Here is a 20,617-nt window from a genome sequence, read left to right on the forward strand (position 1 = left end):
GAGCTACGAATATCGATGTTATCTCAAAGAGCAATGACTGTTCTGCAGATTCCTCTGATGTGTAGAAAGAAACCGATCTTTAGAAAAGAAGCATAAGTCCACCTTGTACTAATCAAGGTGTGATCATGTGCGGTGTTGAGCACTCTAGCCACAATCCAGCAAAGCGCTTAGGTGTACGCTTCACTGTCAGGGCGTGAGTAGTCCCACTGAACTCGATGGGGCTGTTTATGCAATGGTGGAGTGGTGTTTAAAAAACCAAAAGTGAGTAAACGCTTCAACTAAACCCCATACAGCCCAAAGGGGAAGTGGGTAAACTCTGTCTATCTGTGACTGCACTACTATATTCATGTGCTTTAAAGTTGTGAACGTGCTTAAGTGCTTTTGCTGGATCCGGGCCAGACCTGCCACCACTTTGGAAGCTCAAATTTTGAGAGAGTTGGTCTGAGTCTAATCTAATTTACACTGAGGTAACTTCAGTGGAATTACACTTGATTTAAATCAGTGTAGGAAAGAACATTATTGGCTTCAGCACATCAGAATATTGTGCAATCCGTACCCTCCTGTACAGTCAGGAAATGAAAGGGGTAATAAAAACTGACGGAAAATGGAAGAGAGCAACAAGAGTGGCTTAGGGTTACGCTGACCAGGTGAACTTTGTGACACCTGAAAACAAGCAGAATATGTATAATGTGAACACATTCATGCTGTTAAGAATTAGAGAAAAAAACCATGTTTTACATTATGAAGTGTAACTATTACAGATTTTTATTTGGCTTTGTGGGGGGAGTTCTACCAGAGTGACTCAAGCATCCATTATTGTGGGAACTATTTTTGGATCGTGGTCTCAGGAACTGCATTTTTTTTTTAAACTTCCTGGCAGACATATCACATGGCAATCAGAACATGTAAACATCTAAATGTTCGGATTTGGTCTTGGATCTCCACGTCTGACCCAAACCCCACACCTAGCCTGACCTAGTGCTTTATCTTCAGCAAAACAGACCCTACTGCGAAAGGTAAGATAAGAGTGTGCAAACAGTGCTCTTGTTTTGTCAAAAATACTTTATTAATATCTAAACAAAACATCGTGCCGCATACATTCACTGATCAGCAGGAATCAACATATTTTAATTTATCACCCCAAAAAGTAAAATGAATTGCATGTAGACCAAGCTCAGTTCAAGCCACTATGTTCAGATTCATGTACCAGGGCCTGAGATGCTCCTCATTTGCAGAATGTAAATCAGGAGTAACTCGAGAGAAGTCAATGCAATTGCACCAATGTAAGCGTGAGGAGAATGAGGCCCACTGATTTTGAATCCCTGAAAGTTCAAGGGTGGTTGTATCTGGGATTTTGATTCAGGCCCATCTCTAATGCTGACATAGTTTGTGCTAATGTAGTTTATATTCCAACACACAAAACAGCCTGTTTTCTTCTATCTGATTGTAGCCTGAAGTCAAACGTCCCTTTATAAAAGAATCCCGAAGTCTGAACATGTTGGTTTAATTCTGTGAGCAGCAAAACTGGGGCAATTCTTCTGCCCAGGACCAAAATTTGAGGAGCTCTCACACAGGTGACCAGCATGTGTGCCATGTCATGGGTGCTTCCTGTGCTTTTGTTTACAGCCAGACTGGTGGGGGCGTTGGCGGAAGCACAGGACCAAAGGCTCTTTGGGGCTGGTCTACACTGGGGAGGGGGGAATCGATCTAAGATACGCAACTTCAGCTACGTGAATAGCGTAGCTGAAGTCGAAGTATCTTAGTTCGACTTACCTGGGGTCCACACGGCGCGGGATCGACGTCCGCGGCTCCCCCGTCGACTCCGCTACCGCCGCTCGCTCTGGTGGAGTTCTGGAGTCGACGGGGAGTGCGTTTGGGGATCGATATAGCGCGTCTTAACGAGACGCGCTATATCGATCCCCGATAAATCGATCGCTACCCATTATTTCTCCCATGTAGGGGAAACAGAAAGAGCTCATTTTTAGACATGTTGAGCTTCCTTCCATTTTCTATAAACTATAGCCCAAGGTATGGAGAAGATTATTCCAATCCAGCCATGGCTCTCACGGCTCCTCGAGCTGGGCATAGAGCCTGGGGAGAGTAGGCTTTAACCCTAAAATAGAGTGAGACTTAGTCTACAGTACAAAGTTTTGCCAGCATAGCTATGGTGGCTCAGAAGACACCTGCTGTAGATGTGAGTACTCCAACAGAAGAATGCTGCTCCTGGCTTAGCTAATGTGGTTCGGGGAGGTGGTATAGCTATGCCAGTAGAAGAACTCCTGTCAGCCTACGCTGCATCTCCATTAGGGGGTTCTGTCAGCAAAGGCTCTGGAGTGTAGACAATCCCTAAGCATGTGACACAACATGCTGCAACAGCGGTGACAAATTACCCCAATTGTTCTTATTAGTGATATTCATTCCCTTTGAAAAGTCACAGAGCAGTCTTTGTCAGGGGGACATCACACTTCACGTAGTGATGCTTTTTTAAAGAGATATTTTAGTAATAAATGATAGGCGCGTTTGTTATTAAGGCTCTCTCTTCTCTGGCATGTCACCGAAGCTCTATTTGAGAGCTTTTAGCACTTTATTTAATGGCCTTTTTTGGCACTTTATTGGGGGATGACGAATATATATACTGCAGTCTTTCAATTATTACAAACTTACATTGATAACGTTCTAAAAAATTTTTTTTAAAAATCAAAGAAATGTAACTCCAGTATCTGCCACCTCATTGCACAGGATCAGAATAATTACAATAATGATGAGAAAAGGTTTGATTCAATACTGAAAGGTACTTTAAAACTAATACAGTATAGTCTCTCTTCTGCAGTCTGTTTTGACTGGTTAATGTTTGAGCCAAATCCTGAAGTTGTTATGAAGTGTTTGATGACTGAGGGACCAACCCTACAACCTTTATTCATGTTAGTAATCCTCATTCATATGAGTGTGCCTATTGAACTCAGGAAGAACAATTGAGTATATAAGGATTATATGATTTAATAAGGATTACAGGATCAGACCCAGGGCTAGAACTTGTATAGATCGGGTTGAAAAACAGGGAAGAGTTGTTGTGCATTTTTTTATTTTAAATTTCCCACCTGTTTTTAAATTAAAATTTTAAAATTGGAAACATTTCAACCAGCCTTACAATTGTTTAAAAAACACAAAAATAAAATTATCATTTTTCCTGCTTTTTCGGGGGGAGGTGAGGGGTTAAAACTTGAAAATTTTTCATTGCAATTCCAAAAAGCTGTAGACATCAGTATTTGGCCCTATGCTGTACTTGTAAAACCTCCACATGAGCATTCAGAGTTAGAAAATGCCTGTGTCCTTTTCACAGACATGTTTCTTCATTTGCCTCCAAAGCTTTTGCACAAGGAAAAGTTTCATTTTTACTGCCACTAGTTGATCCCTTCCTGGATGATACTTCTGTACTTTTCAAATCTATCAGCTCATTGTTCTCTGGTCGGAATCGTTTTATTATTAAAATGAAGAGTGTTATATATAAGAAACAACATCCTGCCCTCAGTCCTGCAATGAGTCCAAGATAGACATTTCTAGAAAAAAAATGAAAACATGAATGTTTCTATCATTGATACTTGAGACAAAGTCAGGGTCCAAACACCCCCCTAAAGACAGAACGGGGGGGGGGGGAGGGTAATGGGAAACTGTTCAAAGACAATGGGTATCTTGTATTAGAAAAGGGAATTTATCTAATATGTAAGTGTAAAGCGTGAGGTTACACCATTATGTTTATTTTCTGAGTAACTTGTATGTGTTTGCGTCCCCTTACTATTTCATCTTTGAATCTGTGGTTTTTCTATTAAAGAAATCTTTTGTTTATTTTTTACCTCAACCAGGTCTCTGTTGAACAAGCTGTGTGGAGGCCAAAGAAAGCTGGTATCTGGGGGAGGAGGTGGTGGTCTGGTTTCACATACTTGGGAGTGATGAACCAGAGGGGAAAAATCCAAGTGTTTGATAGTTAAGAACTTCTGGAGACAGATTTGGGAAGACTTGGGACCAGAAGGGCTATTGGGGTCACCCTGCAAGGAATAACTAGGCAGGTGGAAGCCAGGGTGAGACCTTATTCTTGAGGTCTGGTTACCGGTTTCAGGGCTCTGAGCTATAGCAGCAGAGCATTAAGGTACCCATGGTTACATAACAGGTAGTCACAGAACCTCTTACAGGTCTGGGTGATCCCTAAAATGTCAATACTTACCAGGTCTTACTGGAATTTGAGTGTAAGATGTAAAATATGCATTTATGAAAAACTGCTGAGACACTCTGAATCCTGCTAAATCACAAACACAACACTAAGGGCTAGGATCTGGGATGTGTTAGGACTCCTCCTCCGCACAATTCAGGTGGTGCAAAGAGGCCATAAACTAACTGATAATTTCCGTCAGAGAAAGGGCTCCCTGCTGGGGGTTAAGGTGCTGCATTTGGCACCCTCCAACCAGCCTGGGGAGTATGTCGGGGCAGGGAGAGGGTGTAACAGAGCAGAGCTCTATCTGCAATGCCAATCCTCTACTGATGCAGGGTTGTTAATAGATCATACATCAATCACACATCTTAGTTCTGCTAGGCCTATCTTCTATTGATATAGGGTCCATCAGTGGCACAGCTTAGAGCTGCCTGGCATGGGGACTGCAGGCAGCACTGTGATGCTCCCCTTTCTCCTGGACTGAGTGCATTTTTGGCACAGGACAGAATCAACCTGAAAACACCCGCTTTGTTCTTCAGTCCTGTTTTTTATATCTGAGCCACTTCACAGCTGCACTAAAAAGCCAAGTTAGAAAAGAACGGTTTATCCAGGGAGCGTTTACTCTACTTGTATAGAAACAGCCACCTTAGAAAAGTGTTAGCCGTTTAACCGGTCCAAGGCACAGTTGGGTGGTAGAGAAAACCCTAAACTAAATTGTGTGTGATAGACACTCATTTGTCCAACCCCTAACACACAAAGCACTCCACTGAACTCAATTTCCCATTGCCATAATATCAGTGTTCCTCGGTGGTCTAAGGATTAAATTAACAACTATTAAAAATGCAACCTTTGGTAATACAACCTTTAGGAATAAAGAAGAGACCTTCTGCAATTTCATATGTTAAAGCTAATCAAAAGAACGTTGTTCCTAAGACCTAGCCAAAGTTTAGATGCTTTGAGATTGTCCAATCAATTTTGTGACTTTCTTTTTCCCCCCTGAGAAATAGCGCTGTTTGGAAAATGGTTTTTGTTCTGAAGAAAGTTTTGACTTTTCATCAAAAAAGTAAAATTCAAAAACTAGAAGTTGAGGTTTTCAGCCAAAACCCAAAATATATTTGGCTAAAAACTGATAGGAACAGCCCAACATATAGTTTGGGGCTGAAAACATTTATTTTGTAATGGTTTGTTTTCTGACACAAATTTGAAAATTTTCAGAGATGGTACAAATGATTTTCATGAACATTTTTGTTTAATCAAAAACCCAGTTGTCCATTCCCCCTCCCCCCAAAAAACAAATCAACAAAAAATTTAGTATAACTAGTAGAAAACTTAGTATAAACTCTGAAGCTGCAGCTGATTGAAGAACAGGAGACAGGAGCTATTCTGAATACTCTAAAGTCAACACTGCTTGGTAAGCCAAATTCTTTTCCCTGTTGTTTTTAGCCTTTATTCTTAATTTCATCTCACCTGAATGCTTTCGTGTCATACACTCTGCAAGACCCTGATCCTCCACACCGCTTTGTTCCCCATTTCAAGCAGGTCTGATCTATCAAAGCTCCAAAATAAATAGGAGCTGGAAGTCCACCTGCAATGAAAATACATAGTAGAATAAGCGTAACATTATAACAGTAACAGAGCTTAGTTCATAGCGGAGGAAGGATCCCCTTAACAAATGGTTAGAGCAGGAGCATGTAAACTCAGGTCTCCTGGATTCTGTTCCCACCTCTGCTAGCTGCATGACCTTAGGCAAGTTGATCAGCCGCCATGTTTGCCCAGCTGTAAAATGGTGATTTCCTACTTCCCAGCCTTGTTATCAACTTAATTAATGCACGTAAACTGGTTTGAATTCCTTGGATGGAGGGTTCTGTAGACTGGACAAGCATTATTATTACTCCCAAATAAGAAAAGAAAGTTAATGATTCCAGTGATTCCACTTTTTCAGTTTTTTGCCTCTCTCAAAAAAAAGTTTAAAGGTCCTCTTCTTCACATTCTCTCAAGCATCAGTCTGTTCCTGGTTTTCATTTGTGTGTCACAATTCACCACAACCCATGTACATCACTGTATCCATTAAAGCAGAGTAATTAAAATAGATCAGTGCTAGAGCTCAGTTCAGCAAAACACTTAAGTATGTACTTAACTTTAAGCATGTGCTTAAGTCTCATTGGGTATGCCTACACTGCGAAGAAAAACCCATGGTACTGTGTCTCAGAACACAGACCAATTGACTTGGTGCATGGGTTTGTGGCTGAGAGGCTAAAAACAGTAGTGTAGACATTCCAGCTTGGGCTAGAGCCCAGGTTCCAAGACCCTCCCCTCTCACCAGGTTTCAGAGCCCAGGCTTCAACCCAAGTGGGAATGTCTACACTGCAATTTTTAGCCCCGCAGGCCAAGCCCCAATTGACTTCCATTCTGAGACTCGGCATTGTGGGGTTTTTTTGCAGTGTAGCCATATCCATTGACTTCAGGCGCTTATGCGTGTGCTTTGCTGAACTGGGGCCTAAACCATTTCTTGACTGACTGCCAAACACTTCCATTTTCAAAACAAAAATCAATCACAATTTACAATGATCTGCGTTCAGCTTTGTAAGGAAAAAATCTTTTAAAAAAATATGAAAATAGCCCAGTGAGAGCTCATTCGGAAATGGGTTCCTGCAACGGTCAGATAAGGCAGGGATGGGAGCAGAGGGAGATCCTTGTGACAGTAACGGGGAGGAGGAGGTAGACAGAGCACATGGAAGCTGTGGGGACGTGGTTGTAGGGGAGAGAGTACTTGGAGATGCAGCCCTAAAGGAGCTAATAATAATAATAATAATTAATGGAGATATCCCATCTCCTAGAACTGGAAGGGACCTTGAAAGGTCATCGAGTCCAGCCCCCTGCCTTCACTAGCAGGACCAAGTACTGATTTTTGCCCCAGATCCCTAAGTGGCCCCCTCAAGGATTGAACTCACAACCCTGGGTTTAGCAGGCCAATGCTCAAACCACTGAGCTATCCCTCCCCCCTGGGTAATCTTATCCCATTTTAAAGTCTGAAACACCAAATCATAATCCCCAGGTGCCTGCCTACATGAATAAAACAAAAAACTGCTGCAGTTCAATCCCCCTCCTTTTCCCTGACTCTCATTACATAGATTGTTTAAACAGACAAATATATTACATCAGCATGTGCTAGGACATACCTATGAAGCATATTGAGGTGGGACATATTCAATACGCTCTACAAATTTAACAAAATCAAATTTTTGGAAGGGTTTGGGGGTTTGTTTGTTTTTTTGGTTCTGACATAGAACAAGTCCATATGGACCTAAGATGACTTGGTGTACTTTATTGTGTTCTATTTAAATCCTAAAAGGAATAAGGATGAACAAAAACCAAAACAACAAAATGTTTTACCTAGTATCCTTCCACACAAAGCGTCAATGCCAACAGCAAATGATTTCAAGTCTGGTGAAACAGATCTAAAAAGTAGGAGGACAAGATCACATTAATTTTATATTCATGGGAAGAGCACTTACGATAATGCAGTTTTGACAACATCTACACTGTGCATGTCCATATATGCTCCATTGTAACGAGTGCCACACAACTTTATTTTATATACCATATTGCATACAAGCTGTAATGGAAAACACTCCTCAAAGGTTTCATTTAAGATGAGTGCAGAAGCAGCATTGATCTAAATAGGAGTAGGAGCAGGCTTTCAGACAATCAAGTGTATGGTGTAAAAATGTATGTGAAGCCATCATATGAGGAAAGAAAAGTAAACATTCTCTCACAATACTATTAAGGACCTGATCCAGCCAGACACTTAGCCCTGAGTCCTCCCATTGAATTCAATGGGACGACTCATGTGGTTAAAGTTAACAGGTGTTACTGTCTCAGGGCCTGAGGCACAGCGAACGTATGAGGCATAGCAAGGGCATGGAGAGAGCATTTCAGATGGCACTTGAAAGGGGCTGGAAAGTTGCTGAGGCAGACACAGGAAGGCTATTTGAGACGACCGTAATTGTGGCGAACATCACAGCGGAAAGTGGTAAGATTGTGGGCTGGTACAAATTGGAAGAAATAGGGAAGGGAATAGACACAAAGCCTTTAATTCTAACAGGGCATGGAGCAATGAGTACAATGGTGTTGCATTCCAGCACAAGTGTAGAAATAAATGGGACCAATTCTCATTTACAGTTTTTGTAGTGGTATAAATGTCAGTTCGGGGCATGTGATTATTTTTACCGATAGTTATACTGGTGCACCCCTTGGTGCAGACACAGTTATATTGGTATGAAAGTGCCTTATAGCAGTATAGCTTACTCCTTTTCCTCTATGGGACGCATCCACACTGGATGAGGAGGAGGTACCACTTTAACTATATTGGTGCAGTGGCCTTACGGTGGTGTTTACCCAAGCAGTGTAAGATGGCTTTAGTGTAACTGGGAGTTAGGCCCAAGTAAGTTTAAGTATCAAGTCTTCTGCACTCAAAAGTATTAAATCTCACACCCTTCAAGGGCCAGTTCCCTTACTCTCAAATGGTGAAAGGCCTGGATGCGTGTGAGGAGACATGGGCTTCAATGTGCTCTTCAACATGCAAATGAGGCTCTTGATTACATACTGCTGCCTTTTGCCTTCCTTTTGCTGCTAGGCAGGAGTAATTTAATGACTGTGTAGCATGCAAATGACTGGGTCCTGCTGCACTCCCTGTCCTGCCAATAACTTTTTACCCTAGCTTATACATGCAACACTCTGCACAGGAACATTTCCATAAAAGATGTATTTTAACAGCGAGATAACTAACTCAATAACTAACTAGCTAGTCACAGTAACTCACAGGTGGGGGACCTCAGCTAGCTACTGTGACAGATAGGGCAATTTCCTGTAATATCCTTGAAAAATATCTTCTTGCATTAGGCTTAAGTTTCTTTGGAGTCCATTGTATTAAATGCAAAGTTTATGTGTTGTGGTAGGATTTTATGTAACTTCTCTAATGGGGAGATGTGGCCAGTGTAAAAGTTAGAAATAGTTATGAGCTTCAAAGGACTATTTTAAACAATGTGGCAGACAAGAAGGAACTTTTAGGATAAACAAAGTTAAGAGAATTTCCTAGGGAATCCCTGGGGGAAGGTGAATGCAAATTCTCACCTCCGGACACAATCTTTTGAAACTATGCCTCAAGGAGAGAACCATTGTCTGCTGATCACATGTTACGTGAGGACAAGATCAAAGGCCCAAGCTGAATAAAAGGAAGGTGGTGTTTGTTCTGAGCTAAAGCTGTTATTAACTTGTAACCACACAAAAATGCCTTGGTGGGATTTGAAGAACTGACCACCTACCAGAACCCTTGTTGGAGTTGGGGGTGATCTCTAGTAAGCTGATTAGCATGTAGGGTTTTTTTTATTGTTTTAAATATGTTTTCTCTGTAATGCTTTCACCTTAAGAATAAATATGCTTGCTTAGAAAGAGCTGTGTGGCAATGTATAACTGTAGGCAATTACAACTGTTGATAACCTCTGAGGAGAAAGCAAAACACAAATGCAGGCCTGTTTAGGCAGTCTGGCTTGCTGAGGAACTCAGTTTAGGCAGGGAACTGTGAAGTCTGGAAGAATTCCAGTCAGATAGGAGAGAGACATGGGTTTCTGCCCAAGATAGGCTCCCAGCTCCTCAGCTGTCACCTATCTGGACCATGCTGGGGGAATACAGGTGCAGTTGCCGTGAACTGTCACAGCTACATCAAGGGAAAACCTACCTGTGCCTCAACTCCACTAGGATTTTACAGTGAAATAATTAGTTTGAGTTAGCTATCTCAGTGTAAAAACATACCTTTTTAGGCAGTGACATCATAGCCAATCCATCAGGTGAATTAAAGCAAGTCAACAGACAATAGAAGGCAGTTTCAAACTGGTTCCTAAAATGAATGGGGAGCCAGTGGAATACATCATAATTGCAGCAGTTTAGCTGTAACAGATTCTAATCCACACAGGTGGTGAGAACTGCGGCATTTAAAATCACCACAAATGAAGCAGCAATAAGTGGTGCTGTGCACCAATAATTTAAGATTATAATCTATGTTTATGAATGAACAGAAACAGACTTTGGTAAGTAAGGCAAACAGTTTTAGTTTTACTTTTATGTTTAAAGAGCACTGGTATTTGAGTTTTTGTTTTTTTGTACCGGTCAATTTTCATTGGTGCTGAAACTATTCATTTTGTTCCAACTTGAGATAAAATAGGAGATATGATATTTCAGGGTGTGTATTGAAGTAATTCAAGTATTCTGAAAACCACACATATAACTGTAAAAGAGCAATACAGACCAGAGATTCTAATCTCAGATGCACAGCACTTTGCCTTGTGTAAGCCACTTTATAAAGGTGAGTTCTTTCTCAGAAAACCCTATGTGAAGTAGGTATTATATCCATTTTACAAATGGGTTAACTTGGGTACAGAAAAATTAAGTGACTTTGCTAAGGTCATGCACAGAGTCAGAAAAAGAATCCATTGCTTTGACTACTGACTAATACTCCCTTCCTTTTCCCCACCCTCCCCGTCCCCGGCCATAATTAAGTGGAGAGGGTTGTCAGAACAAGGCCTACCCAATCCATCACATAAGTCCCAAATAGAGTTGAAGTGAGACAAATGATGGCTTGGCCTTTTGCTGGCCCTTTGCACTGGGGTGGATTTTGTAGGAAGTGCAGAAACACCCACTGCCTCTTTGAGATTAGAATTTCATTCTTCAAAGCAGAAATGAAGTGACAGAATGGTACATTAATACTTTGTTTCTGTTTGCCCCAAACTTTATGGTCAAGGTAAAGTATTTTACCTAAACATAATCATGTATGTAGGAGTGCCTCCTAAAGCTAAAATAAGTGCACATGTGCTCAGTAATGCCAAAAAATAGGGAAATGTTTTAGTACAGCTTTCTCTTTGGCACTGTCCCAGAACTGCAGAGAAATTTCCACTCTCAAGCCCTTCAGCTTGCACACAGCTGCAGTTGTGAAACACCTGAAAGAGAAAGATAAGATGACTCACTTACTTCATGAGTACTCATAGATTTCCAAGCATCTAGACTTTTGATGGTAGTTAAGAATACAGTGTATTTCATATGGGAATAGAGGACCCCTAAATGCTTTGCAGACTGCGGGCCAGCTTACCCTGTATGTGTCTGCTGCTTTGCATTGCTCCAGTGACACAAACCAGCTGTGAATCCAGTTTAGGCATCCATGCTATTACTGTACTGGGGTATGAACTTCTGTGTTTAGATTAAAGACGGGTTAAAGTTAAAGTTCAAGGTTGTTCATATATAAGATTTGGGGGCCATCTAAAGTACATAAATAAGTATAGATTACTAAGGACCTAAATATTCAAATGTGGGTACCTAAATCTATGTTTAGGGACCTAAATAAAATTGGCCTGTGTGGTGAGGTAACAGGTTTCACTCAGCACTAGGGAGCATCCTCCTGGCTGTTTAGGGATTAGCTCCTTCCAGGTCTGATATCTCTTTCCTCACACCATGGCCCTTCCCTCTCTTTCTGGGACTCAGGGTACTCCCTCCAGCCAGGTCACTATAGTCTTCCTCTTGCTGGGTATCAAAGTCCCCCCTAGAAAACTGTCCCATGAAGTCTTTGTCTCCACTGCCCAGTCTAAGCCACTTTGCTCAGTGGCTGGTAGGGGAACCCAGGCCCACCCAATATTCCAGGATCCAGTCCCGAGACCCTATGTCCAGTGACCAGGGCCGGCTCCAGGCACCAGCGCAGCAAGTAGGTGCCTGGGGCAGCCAACGGAGAGGGGCGGCATGTCCGGCTCTTCGGCGGCGGGTCCCTCAGTCCCTCTTGGAGGATAGGACTTACTGCCGAATTGCCGCTGAAGAATGAAGCCGATCACGGCTTTTTTTTTTTTTTTTTTGCCGCTTGGGGCGGCAAAAACGCTGGAGCCAGCCCTGCCAGCGACAGTGGTCTGCTTACACCCAGACCCTGTTGCTGATTCCCCATGGACTCCTTCCTACTTTTTTGCTTTTATCTTCTGGCCTGTCCCCTGGCTGGGTTTATCAATCCAAATTCCTTCCTCCCAGGGAGTGTCAGCAGATTACATAACACACTCCCTTCTCCCAGGCAGTGACTACAGATTCTGGCCTTTACCAGCCCCAGCTATTCCTTCTCAGCTAGACTAACTTTTCAATCCCTGGTTCTTCCCCGGGTGCAGCCTATCAGGTTAATGGACCTCACTTAACTTACTCTACCTTGAGCGGGATGGACACCCAATTACAGGTGGCCATTGAAGTCAGTAGAAGTTATGGGTGCTCAACACCTCTGAAACCCAGCACTCTTATTTAGGTGCCTAGGAATACGGATTTAGATGCCACCACGTTGGAAAGTATTGGCTTATATTTTATAATTGTCAGGTGATGTCCTAGAAACCCTGTTGAGTTTATCACAGATTAGATTTGAAAGTTTTCTTCTCACATTCACCACTTCCCAGAACAATTTACCAAATGAGATTTTCAGAGCAATACAGGGATAATTTTCAATGGCGATGCTGAACTAAATTTCCTGCACTGCTTTGATAATCCTAGCCATACGTTTTATTTCAAGCACCTAACCTTACATTGCTTATTTCACAACGATGTTGACCATACTCATAATAGGTAGGACTGTGATCTGAGTTTGTGATCTGAGTTAACTGATGGATAACTTGGGTTTAATTGGCAAGCTCCTTTGTAAATGCTAATATAGACATGCAATTTTTCCAAGATGTAAACTTCATTATTCACCTGAGGCAATATATGCCAACTGTACCAGTGTGATGTAAAAGGGCCTTCTTACTTGAAATTTGCACAGGTTTATCTCAAATTGCTTTTAAACTGATACAAACACTTGTGTAGACACTCTTATTTCAGTTTTGTGCAGGGGTGAAAGTAGAAATAGGGACTTACCGGTACGGGGCTGGCTCTGGCCCCCGGAAGGGGTGGGGCCTCGGGCAGAAGGGGCAGGGATGTGGGGGTCAGAGCCAGCCCCGGCCCGCCCTGTACCGGTAAGTGCCCTCCCCCTTCCCGCCGGGGTAGCAGCGGCAGCCGGGGGCTCCGACAGCAGTTTAAAGGGCCCCGGGCTCAGCCGCTGCTACCGCCCCGGACCCTTTAAACCGCTGCCGGAGCCCCCGGCTGCCACTGCTACCCCAGGGCTCCGGCAGCAGGGCTCCGGTGGCTATTTAAAGGGCTGGGGCCGTAGAGGCAGCGGGAGCCCCGAGCCCTTTAAATATCCCCCGGAGCCTCGCTGTTACTCCAAGGCTCTGGGGGCTATTTAAAGGGCTGGGGCCGTAGAGGCAGCGGGAGCCCCGAGCCCTTTAAATATCCCCCGGAGCCTCGCTGTTACTCCAGGGCTCTGGGGGCTATTTAAAGGGCCAAGGACTCCCCTGCTTCTACCACCCCGACCCTTTAAATAGCCGCCGGAGCCCTGGGGTACGTATCTTTTTGTACCCAATTTAATTGAACAGATTTAGAATCACACCTTACCTTCCCCTAAGTGCAAATGAATATCAGACCCTAAACTAGGATCTTTCTATCACACATATTGTCCTCAGTAATAAAGATTCTGCAAGCCAAATTAAACCATCATAAACATTTGAGGAAATTCGTTGTCTTTTATGTATTTGCGCTGGTATGACTGATTGGAATATAGCTAACAATTCTGCTAATAATGCACAAAATTCTATAGAATCCTCTTACTCAGTGTTGCCCCGTGAGCTAACAGGAACAAAGGCAGTAAAAAAATATTTTTGTCACTGAAGTAGTCAGCATTCTATCTGCCTACATCTGAGTAACAGATTTGCTGAGAAATATATATTTACAGTCACTTTCCTGAGAAAGAAAACATTGTTTAAAAAAAAAATCATCTAAGTTAAAAAACAAACACACTTTAAAGCAAAGTAAATCTAAGAGTGAATCTAGGTTATTGAATTCCAATGGGAGTTGGGTGCCTAACTCCCCTGGGTTCCTCTGAAAGTGGAGCGAGGCATTTCGCTCCCTTGAAATTCCCAGCTGGATGCTTTTGTGCTTTATCCATTCACTAGTTCAGAGGTACATTGGTAGAGAATGGGTATCTATCGCTACATCGTTGCTTAAGCATAAAATAAAATGAATTAAAAATAAGCAACAGAAATGCTTTTATAGCTATCTACCGACTTACCATATTCTTTCCAGTCCCGATCGATGATTTACACCCAGCAAAGCATGCGGTCATATAAGTGATTCCATTGTCCCCACATACAGGATCCCATTGATTCAATTCACAGCTGCAGTCAGAATTGCAGCTGGCAATTAAGTTGTTTTTTGGGACGGAAGATTGTTTTACTCTGGAGAGATTACAAGTAGAATCTTAACTGATCAAATAAAATAATTCCTTATTAGAAAAATAAACATAGACAACACATGAATGACCAAGCACAGAGAAATGAGGTGGAGTAAAGCAGTCTCCGTGGGCAGCCTGCATTCAGTGGAGCATGAAGAATTGATAGATAGTAATTGCATGTAGAATGTCAGCTAAATTGATCTAAGCCGAGGTTCTCTTGGTTTTATCATAAAGCATTAAGAATTTTGCTGGATTGTAGCTTCAAATTGCAAACCATGTCTGACTAGCGATCTTTGGTGGGATCATCAGTGACAAGGAGGACATGAACAGACACAAAATGGGATTGCTAATAGATTTAGTGGAAGATTCAGCCTGGGGGGTAGGGGGGGGAAAAGAGAAATCACACATGAAATCACTGCCATCTTCAGACTAACTCTATCCTTCCTCCCTCCACATTGTCCGACTACCCCTACAAATGCAAGGTAGTGGTATAAACCCCTACATGATTGTTATAGCTCCAGTTGTTTGGTCAGAGTAGCAGTAGCAATGCTGCTCCTTGATCTGTTGGATACATGTGTGCGAGGCCTGGTTTACACTAGAAAATTAGGTGGGTTTAACTACGTCAGTCAGGGGTGTGAAAAATCCATACCTCTGACCAGCGTAGTTAAACTGACTTAAGTCCCTGTGTAGACAGAGCTAGGTCAATGCCAGAATTCTTCCATCAACCTAGCTACTACCTCTCAGGAAGGTGGATTACCTAGGCCAATAGGTGAATCCCTCCCTTCAGCATAGGTAGTGTCTACTCTAAAGCTCTCCAGCAGGGCAGCTGCAGTGGTACAGCTGTGCTGCTGTAGTGTTAAGTGTAGACAAGCCCTGACTCATGAGTACTGCTCTCATCTGAAGTCTTCTACTCAGCAGCCCCCTGGTCAGGCTGGACACCTGTTGCCTTATTCAGATCTCACATTGGTTTCACCCCAGAACAACACCTCCATGGGGTTAATCCTGATTTATGCTGGTGCAAGTGAGATCAAGGGACCCATTTAAGATCTTGCAGATGAGAACCAAGATGTTCATAAGTGACAAGTGATTGGGGGGGCCTGGTTTGTTTTGGTGTCCAACTTGAGATGCATGAACACGTTTTCCAAAACTGCTGTGCCCCCATTCTCTGAAAATTGGATGCTTTTAAGGTGTCTGACATTGGATACTCAAAGATTCAGGCACCAAAAACCACAAATTGCTTTTGAAAATCTAGGCCTGGGTGCCCAATTTAAAGCCATGCCATTGAAGGAAAAACAATCACTTCTCCCCTCCCCCCGCCCCCCCGAATTTTTCAAATGAAAAGTATTTTAGTTGTGTTTTCCCCTGAGTTATGGTATTGCTCGTCTCACAGTTAATGTGGCTGCAGAGTGCCGAGATGGCTGAAATAATCTGTGAAGCACAAGGTCTCTTTCACTTCAGCAGAAAGGTCCTGTGATGTGGTAAATCCCCCATTAGTGAGTTGTTAAGGTATGGAGAAGCAATTACTTGACCTACTTATTCGTGTTTGGGGTACCCCCAATTTTGGGAGCAATCAAAATCAGTCATTTTAATCCTCCTGCATCATCTCTAATTCCACAGACAGCCTGATTGCCAGGGACTGAACTTGGCCACAGTCATCTCCACCGAACAAAACTCTGAGACCCTATTGTAACTAAACTCCAAGTCATGCTGGCCTGGTTACAGAGAACATTGGTGACCGGTTTGACAAAAGGGTTGGGAATGTTTAGGTGAGTATAGGCTGTTTCAAGAAAAATGGACTGAGTTTTGATTAAACCTGGGCTGGAAACCAGGCAAAGCCTAGTGGGTAGAGCTGGGTGAAATCTTTCACACAAAATGTTTTTGGAGGGGGGAAATGCATATTCAGTGACAGTGAAACTTTCTCCTAATTCACGTTTATTTAGCTGAATTGTTTGTTTGGGAAAAACAAAAGATTGTGAAAAAAAAATGAAAACAATTTGTTTTGACATTTTTCAAACAAAACATTTTAAATTCTTCAGCTTGAAACAACTTTTCATTTCAAACTTTCCTTTACTTTTATTTTTAAATGGCCAAAATCAAAACAAAACATTTGACCCAATTTTTTTTTAAATTTTCAATTCACTGAAAATTATGAAAATGTTGGTTTTCAGACTGACCTGAAGCATTTTTTTCAACTTTTTGAAACTGCCACTGAACCAAAAATTATGTTATTTGCCCAACTCTACTGGAGGATTCAGGGTGAATTTCCTTTTGAATGTCTGCTTTGAATTAGACTGAACTCAACACAAAATCCTGGGAGTTTGAATCTCCACTGCCTTGCAGCTCAGGTGGACATTTACACCTCTGTAAATTGGGTGTAAAGTGTTATCAATTCCAATGTCTCCACTGATGTCTGCCAATGATAGTGCTTTGCACCTACACGCACAGGGATAAATGTCTATGCAAAGTGCAAAGCAATGATGAATCTGATGTGGAGTGTGCGAATTGCCATGAGCTGAAAGCGAAGCAAGGTCTGCAGAGCCATTTGCAAACTGACACCACCAAGTTCCATACATCTCTAACCCTGAGCATCCGAATATCCTAAAGCATCTCCTCTGACTACTAACACTCTCTAGTGTGCACTGTCAGTACGGGCTCAACCAGCAAAGCTGGCACAAATCAATGTCGCTCCACTGCCCTCTGTAGAATTGAGCTGATTTACCTCAGCTGAGGAGGTGGTCTTGTTATTTTTCTCTTTAACTAAACACTATAAACTTTATACTTTAAAACAAATAGTTATAGTATATTTGTGTATAAAGTTATATACCAGTAAATTAGAGTATGCAAACAAGGGCCTGGGTCACAGAGTTTAGATCTAAATTCAGATCTGAACGGCTCCCTGGCGTTCTACTTTCGGGCCATCTTGAAACGTAGCTATCATGAGAAGAATTCAAAGATATGGAAAGTGTGTTTCTGAACGATGAAGACAAGAATACAAACCCAGAGAGAATACAAACCCAGAGTAGGAGACTGTTAAACCAGCCACCTGGAGCACCTCACAATCACATGTGAAGTACAAGAGGTTTAACAGGTATGCAGCTATAAAGGTGGCACATCCAAATTTTGCCATTCCAGTTATGTGTAACTTGAACTTTTTAATGATAAAGCCTCCCAGAAACATCCCCAGAATTGTAATGGGTAAAAGTATCACACCTGCAAACAAAAGGGAACAGAATGATGTTTACATTTATTAAAACAGCATCCTATTAAAATAAGTCTGATGCTAGTTAGTGGTTTTCATTTTGTGTCTTTTAGTTTCTTAACTATGAATATGTAAAAATTCAGGTTAGCTGAAATAGACACTAATCCAGACCTCATCCTATTCTTCATATTGAGTTTTTGAAGTTCAATAAAGTTCTGTTTCATTTTTGCTTGAGGCTTCATTTTCTCCTTATGCCTGCAATTCCCTTAGAAAAAGACTGTTTTCATTATATTCCTTGCCTTTTTGTATGTGATTTCCAGCACAGGTTTGCAGGTGCTAAAAGTTCGGACAATTCAGATAAAAATCTCACCTTGTGGGCACTTACTCAGCTGACATGAGCCTCCAAACATTTTGAGGTCTGGCCATAGGTAGCTAACAAAGATGGTGAAAGGAAGCAGTGTTTGGATTTTGGACTGAGCTTGAGTTGGGATTCCATTTGTAGGTTTGGAGCCTGAATCCTGGCTAAGGTTTGGGCTCAGATTCAATGATGTTGAAACCTCACAAACTCTCCTCCTGAAATTTTGACCCCAAACTTCAGAAATCTTACAAGCAGTTATTGTGAGATTTTAGCCATTCTTCTTTTGTGAGATTTTGGATGCATCCAAACCAGGACCAGAAATAAGTCCCTTCCAGTTTGGATCCATCCAACCTATAATGAAAGCAGTAGGGATTGGTTCAGATTCAGGAATCTGAATCCAAGTGCCTCAATATTCTCAAAATCCCAAAGGGTTCAGATGACATTATCCCATCAATAGTAGAAAAAAGCATAATAAATCTCAGACTATCCGCCAGTTTACTATATGAAGAAACACAGGAAAATGATCACTAGGACTAAATATTTCAAAAATACTGTAGGTAAATAATAAGCCTCAATTTAAGATTTAACCCTCACCCACAAAGGAATCCTTTATATCCATGTTATATCTAAGGGCCCAATTCAACTCCACTGAAGCGAGTGTCAAAACTCTCTTGGAAATGAGTGGAACAAGGATTTGGTCCTAAGATAGAAGATGAAGTAACACATGTCAATTTTTCATTGTAAGATGGAAAAAAGAGGGACACATACCAATTAGAAAGATGGCTCTTGACACGGATACGTTAAATTGCTGTTCCATAAACTTTGTCTCAAAAGTTATCAACCCAACCATAGAATTATACTGCAGAATAGTGAGGAACAAGTACACCAGAAAGACTGGGTTCCCAAGAAGTTTCTTCAAAGTTGGTAGGAAATCTGGAAAGGAAAGTTGAGCGTCTTATTCTCTGCTAAACATGAAATAGCCATATGGAAAGCTTTGTCCTTATTCAGCTGATGAACCAGACACTGATTTAGTTACTGGCTGTGTTAAATTTAACTTTCTATTTTTCTCCCCCTTATACTAAACACTATCAAAGGGCATCCTTATAACAGTGAGGACTTTCCTCTTCTTCCATACTTGATTTAGAGAGATATTAGTACATGAAGTCTAGTGGATAGTGTGCTAGATTGAGAATCAAGAGACCTGGTTTATATCCCTGATTCTGTCAGTGGCCTACTTGGATTGTAAAGTCTTTGGGGCAAGGACTGTCTCTTATGTGCTTGGACAGTACTTAGTCCAAATCTTGATTGGGGGCTCTAATTACCACTGGACTACTACTACTACTATTAATGTCAGTGGTTGCAAGTTATTTGAAGTATTGCCAACCCTAGGTGTTCAAACTCATGTGTGGGGTCCCAAAAATCATGATATTTTAAATAATATTTGTAGGGTTCATTTTATTTGCCTTTTTTTGTGTGAGATGAGGTGGATGAGGTAATATCTTTTATTGGACCAACCTTTGTTGGTGAAAGAGACAAGCTTTTGAGCTACACAGAGCTCTTTTTCAGGTGAGCATTTAGGGTTTGCATCTTCAAGTTTTCCTCTTCAATCATGAGGGCTAGAAGCTTACTTTAAAAAAGAAGATAGATAAGAGTCTCCCATAATCATGTGACTTCGAGAGCTGGGGCTTTAAGAAAAACACTGAATATCATGAGAATTGTAGGTGTTGGCAATACTGTGCTTGGTATTTCCCTCTTTTACTTTGATCTTATTAATAGAGGGGAGTAACTTCAGAGGAATGAAGGACTTATTAATGCAGAATCAGGTTTTCCTGCACTGTCTTCCCTGCTCAATACCTCTTACCTTATGTTTATGCATGTAACATGCCATGCCAGTGTGATGGCTAACACACCGAGACATTAAACTGGGGACCGCTACACGTAAAAGCATGAGCTGTTACAGCTTTAGCTAAACCTCCGTAGATGGTGGTGGGAGTTTTACCACCTCATATTCTCTGTGGAGTGGCACAGAGAGGGACTTGTAACACACTCTCACCAGGGGGTTATACCAGCACTACATAGGATGATGATGATGATGATGATTTACTATTTGCATTGCAGTAACATCCAGGGATGCAGCCTGATTGTGCTAGGTGCTGTACAACCATATAAGCAGCCCTGAATGAATACCTGAAAGACAACAATGTGAAATAGATCATCCAATATGCTCTTACCTTTTACTGCTTCTGAGAATTTTAACTGTGGTTGACTTGGGGGTTCTATTTTACAGTGATCTTCTTGAATAGTTACAGATGATTCACTCAGTTTCTTCAAATTTCTTTCTTCTCCTTCTTTTGGTAAGGAATAAGGGAGGAACCAGAAAGGCAATGAAGCCAGAAAACTGACTGCTCCACATATCACCAATCCAAGCCACCAGGCGCCAACCCAACGAGTATCCTTAGGATTTATGGTTAAACTCTCTAAAAAGAGAGCGAGAGAGATTCCAAATTAAGCACCAGGTGTTTGTTT

General features: G+C 41.8%; 1 protein-coding gene across 1 annotated transcript in view; it reads right to left on the reverse strand.

Moving 5' to 3' along the window:
- Positions 1 to 3,334: 3,334 nt before the first annotated feature.
- LOC135875786 (solute carrier organic anion transporter family member 1C1-like) overlaps positions 3,335 to 20,617 on the reverse strand; it is a 31,062-nt gene continuing 13,779 nt past the window's right edge. Inside the window, exons 7-14 of the mRNA XM_065400803.1 lie at positions 20,323 to 20,568; positions 18,860 to 19,024; positions 17,549 to 17,744; positions 14,373 to 14,538; positions 11,015 to 11,196; positions 7,598 to 7,662; positions 5,672 to 5,789; positions 3,335 to 3,557 (exon numbers count right to left, since the gene is read on the reverse strand). Coding sequence (XP_065256875.1) covers positions 3,335 to 3,557; positions 5,672 to 5,789; positions 7,598 to 7,662; positions 11,015 to 11,196; positions 14,373 to 14,538; positions 17,549 to 17,744; positions 18,860 to 19,024; positions 20,323 to 20,568 — 1,361 coding nt within the window. The remainder of the gene's footprint in view (positions 3,558 to 5,671; positions 5,790 to 7,597; positions 7,663 to 11,014; positions 11,197 to 14,372; positions 14,539 to 17,548; positions 17,745 to 18,859; positions 19,025 to 20,322; positions 20,569 to 20,617) is intronic.

Source organism: Emys orbicularis, chromosome 1 (assembly GCF_028017835.1).
Source record: "Emys orbicularis isolate rEmyOrb1 chromosome 1, rEmyOrb1.hap1, whole genome shotgun sequence".
Taxonomy (NCBI): Eukaryota; Metazoa; Chordata; order Testudines; family Emydidae; genus Emys; species Emys orbicularis.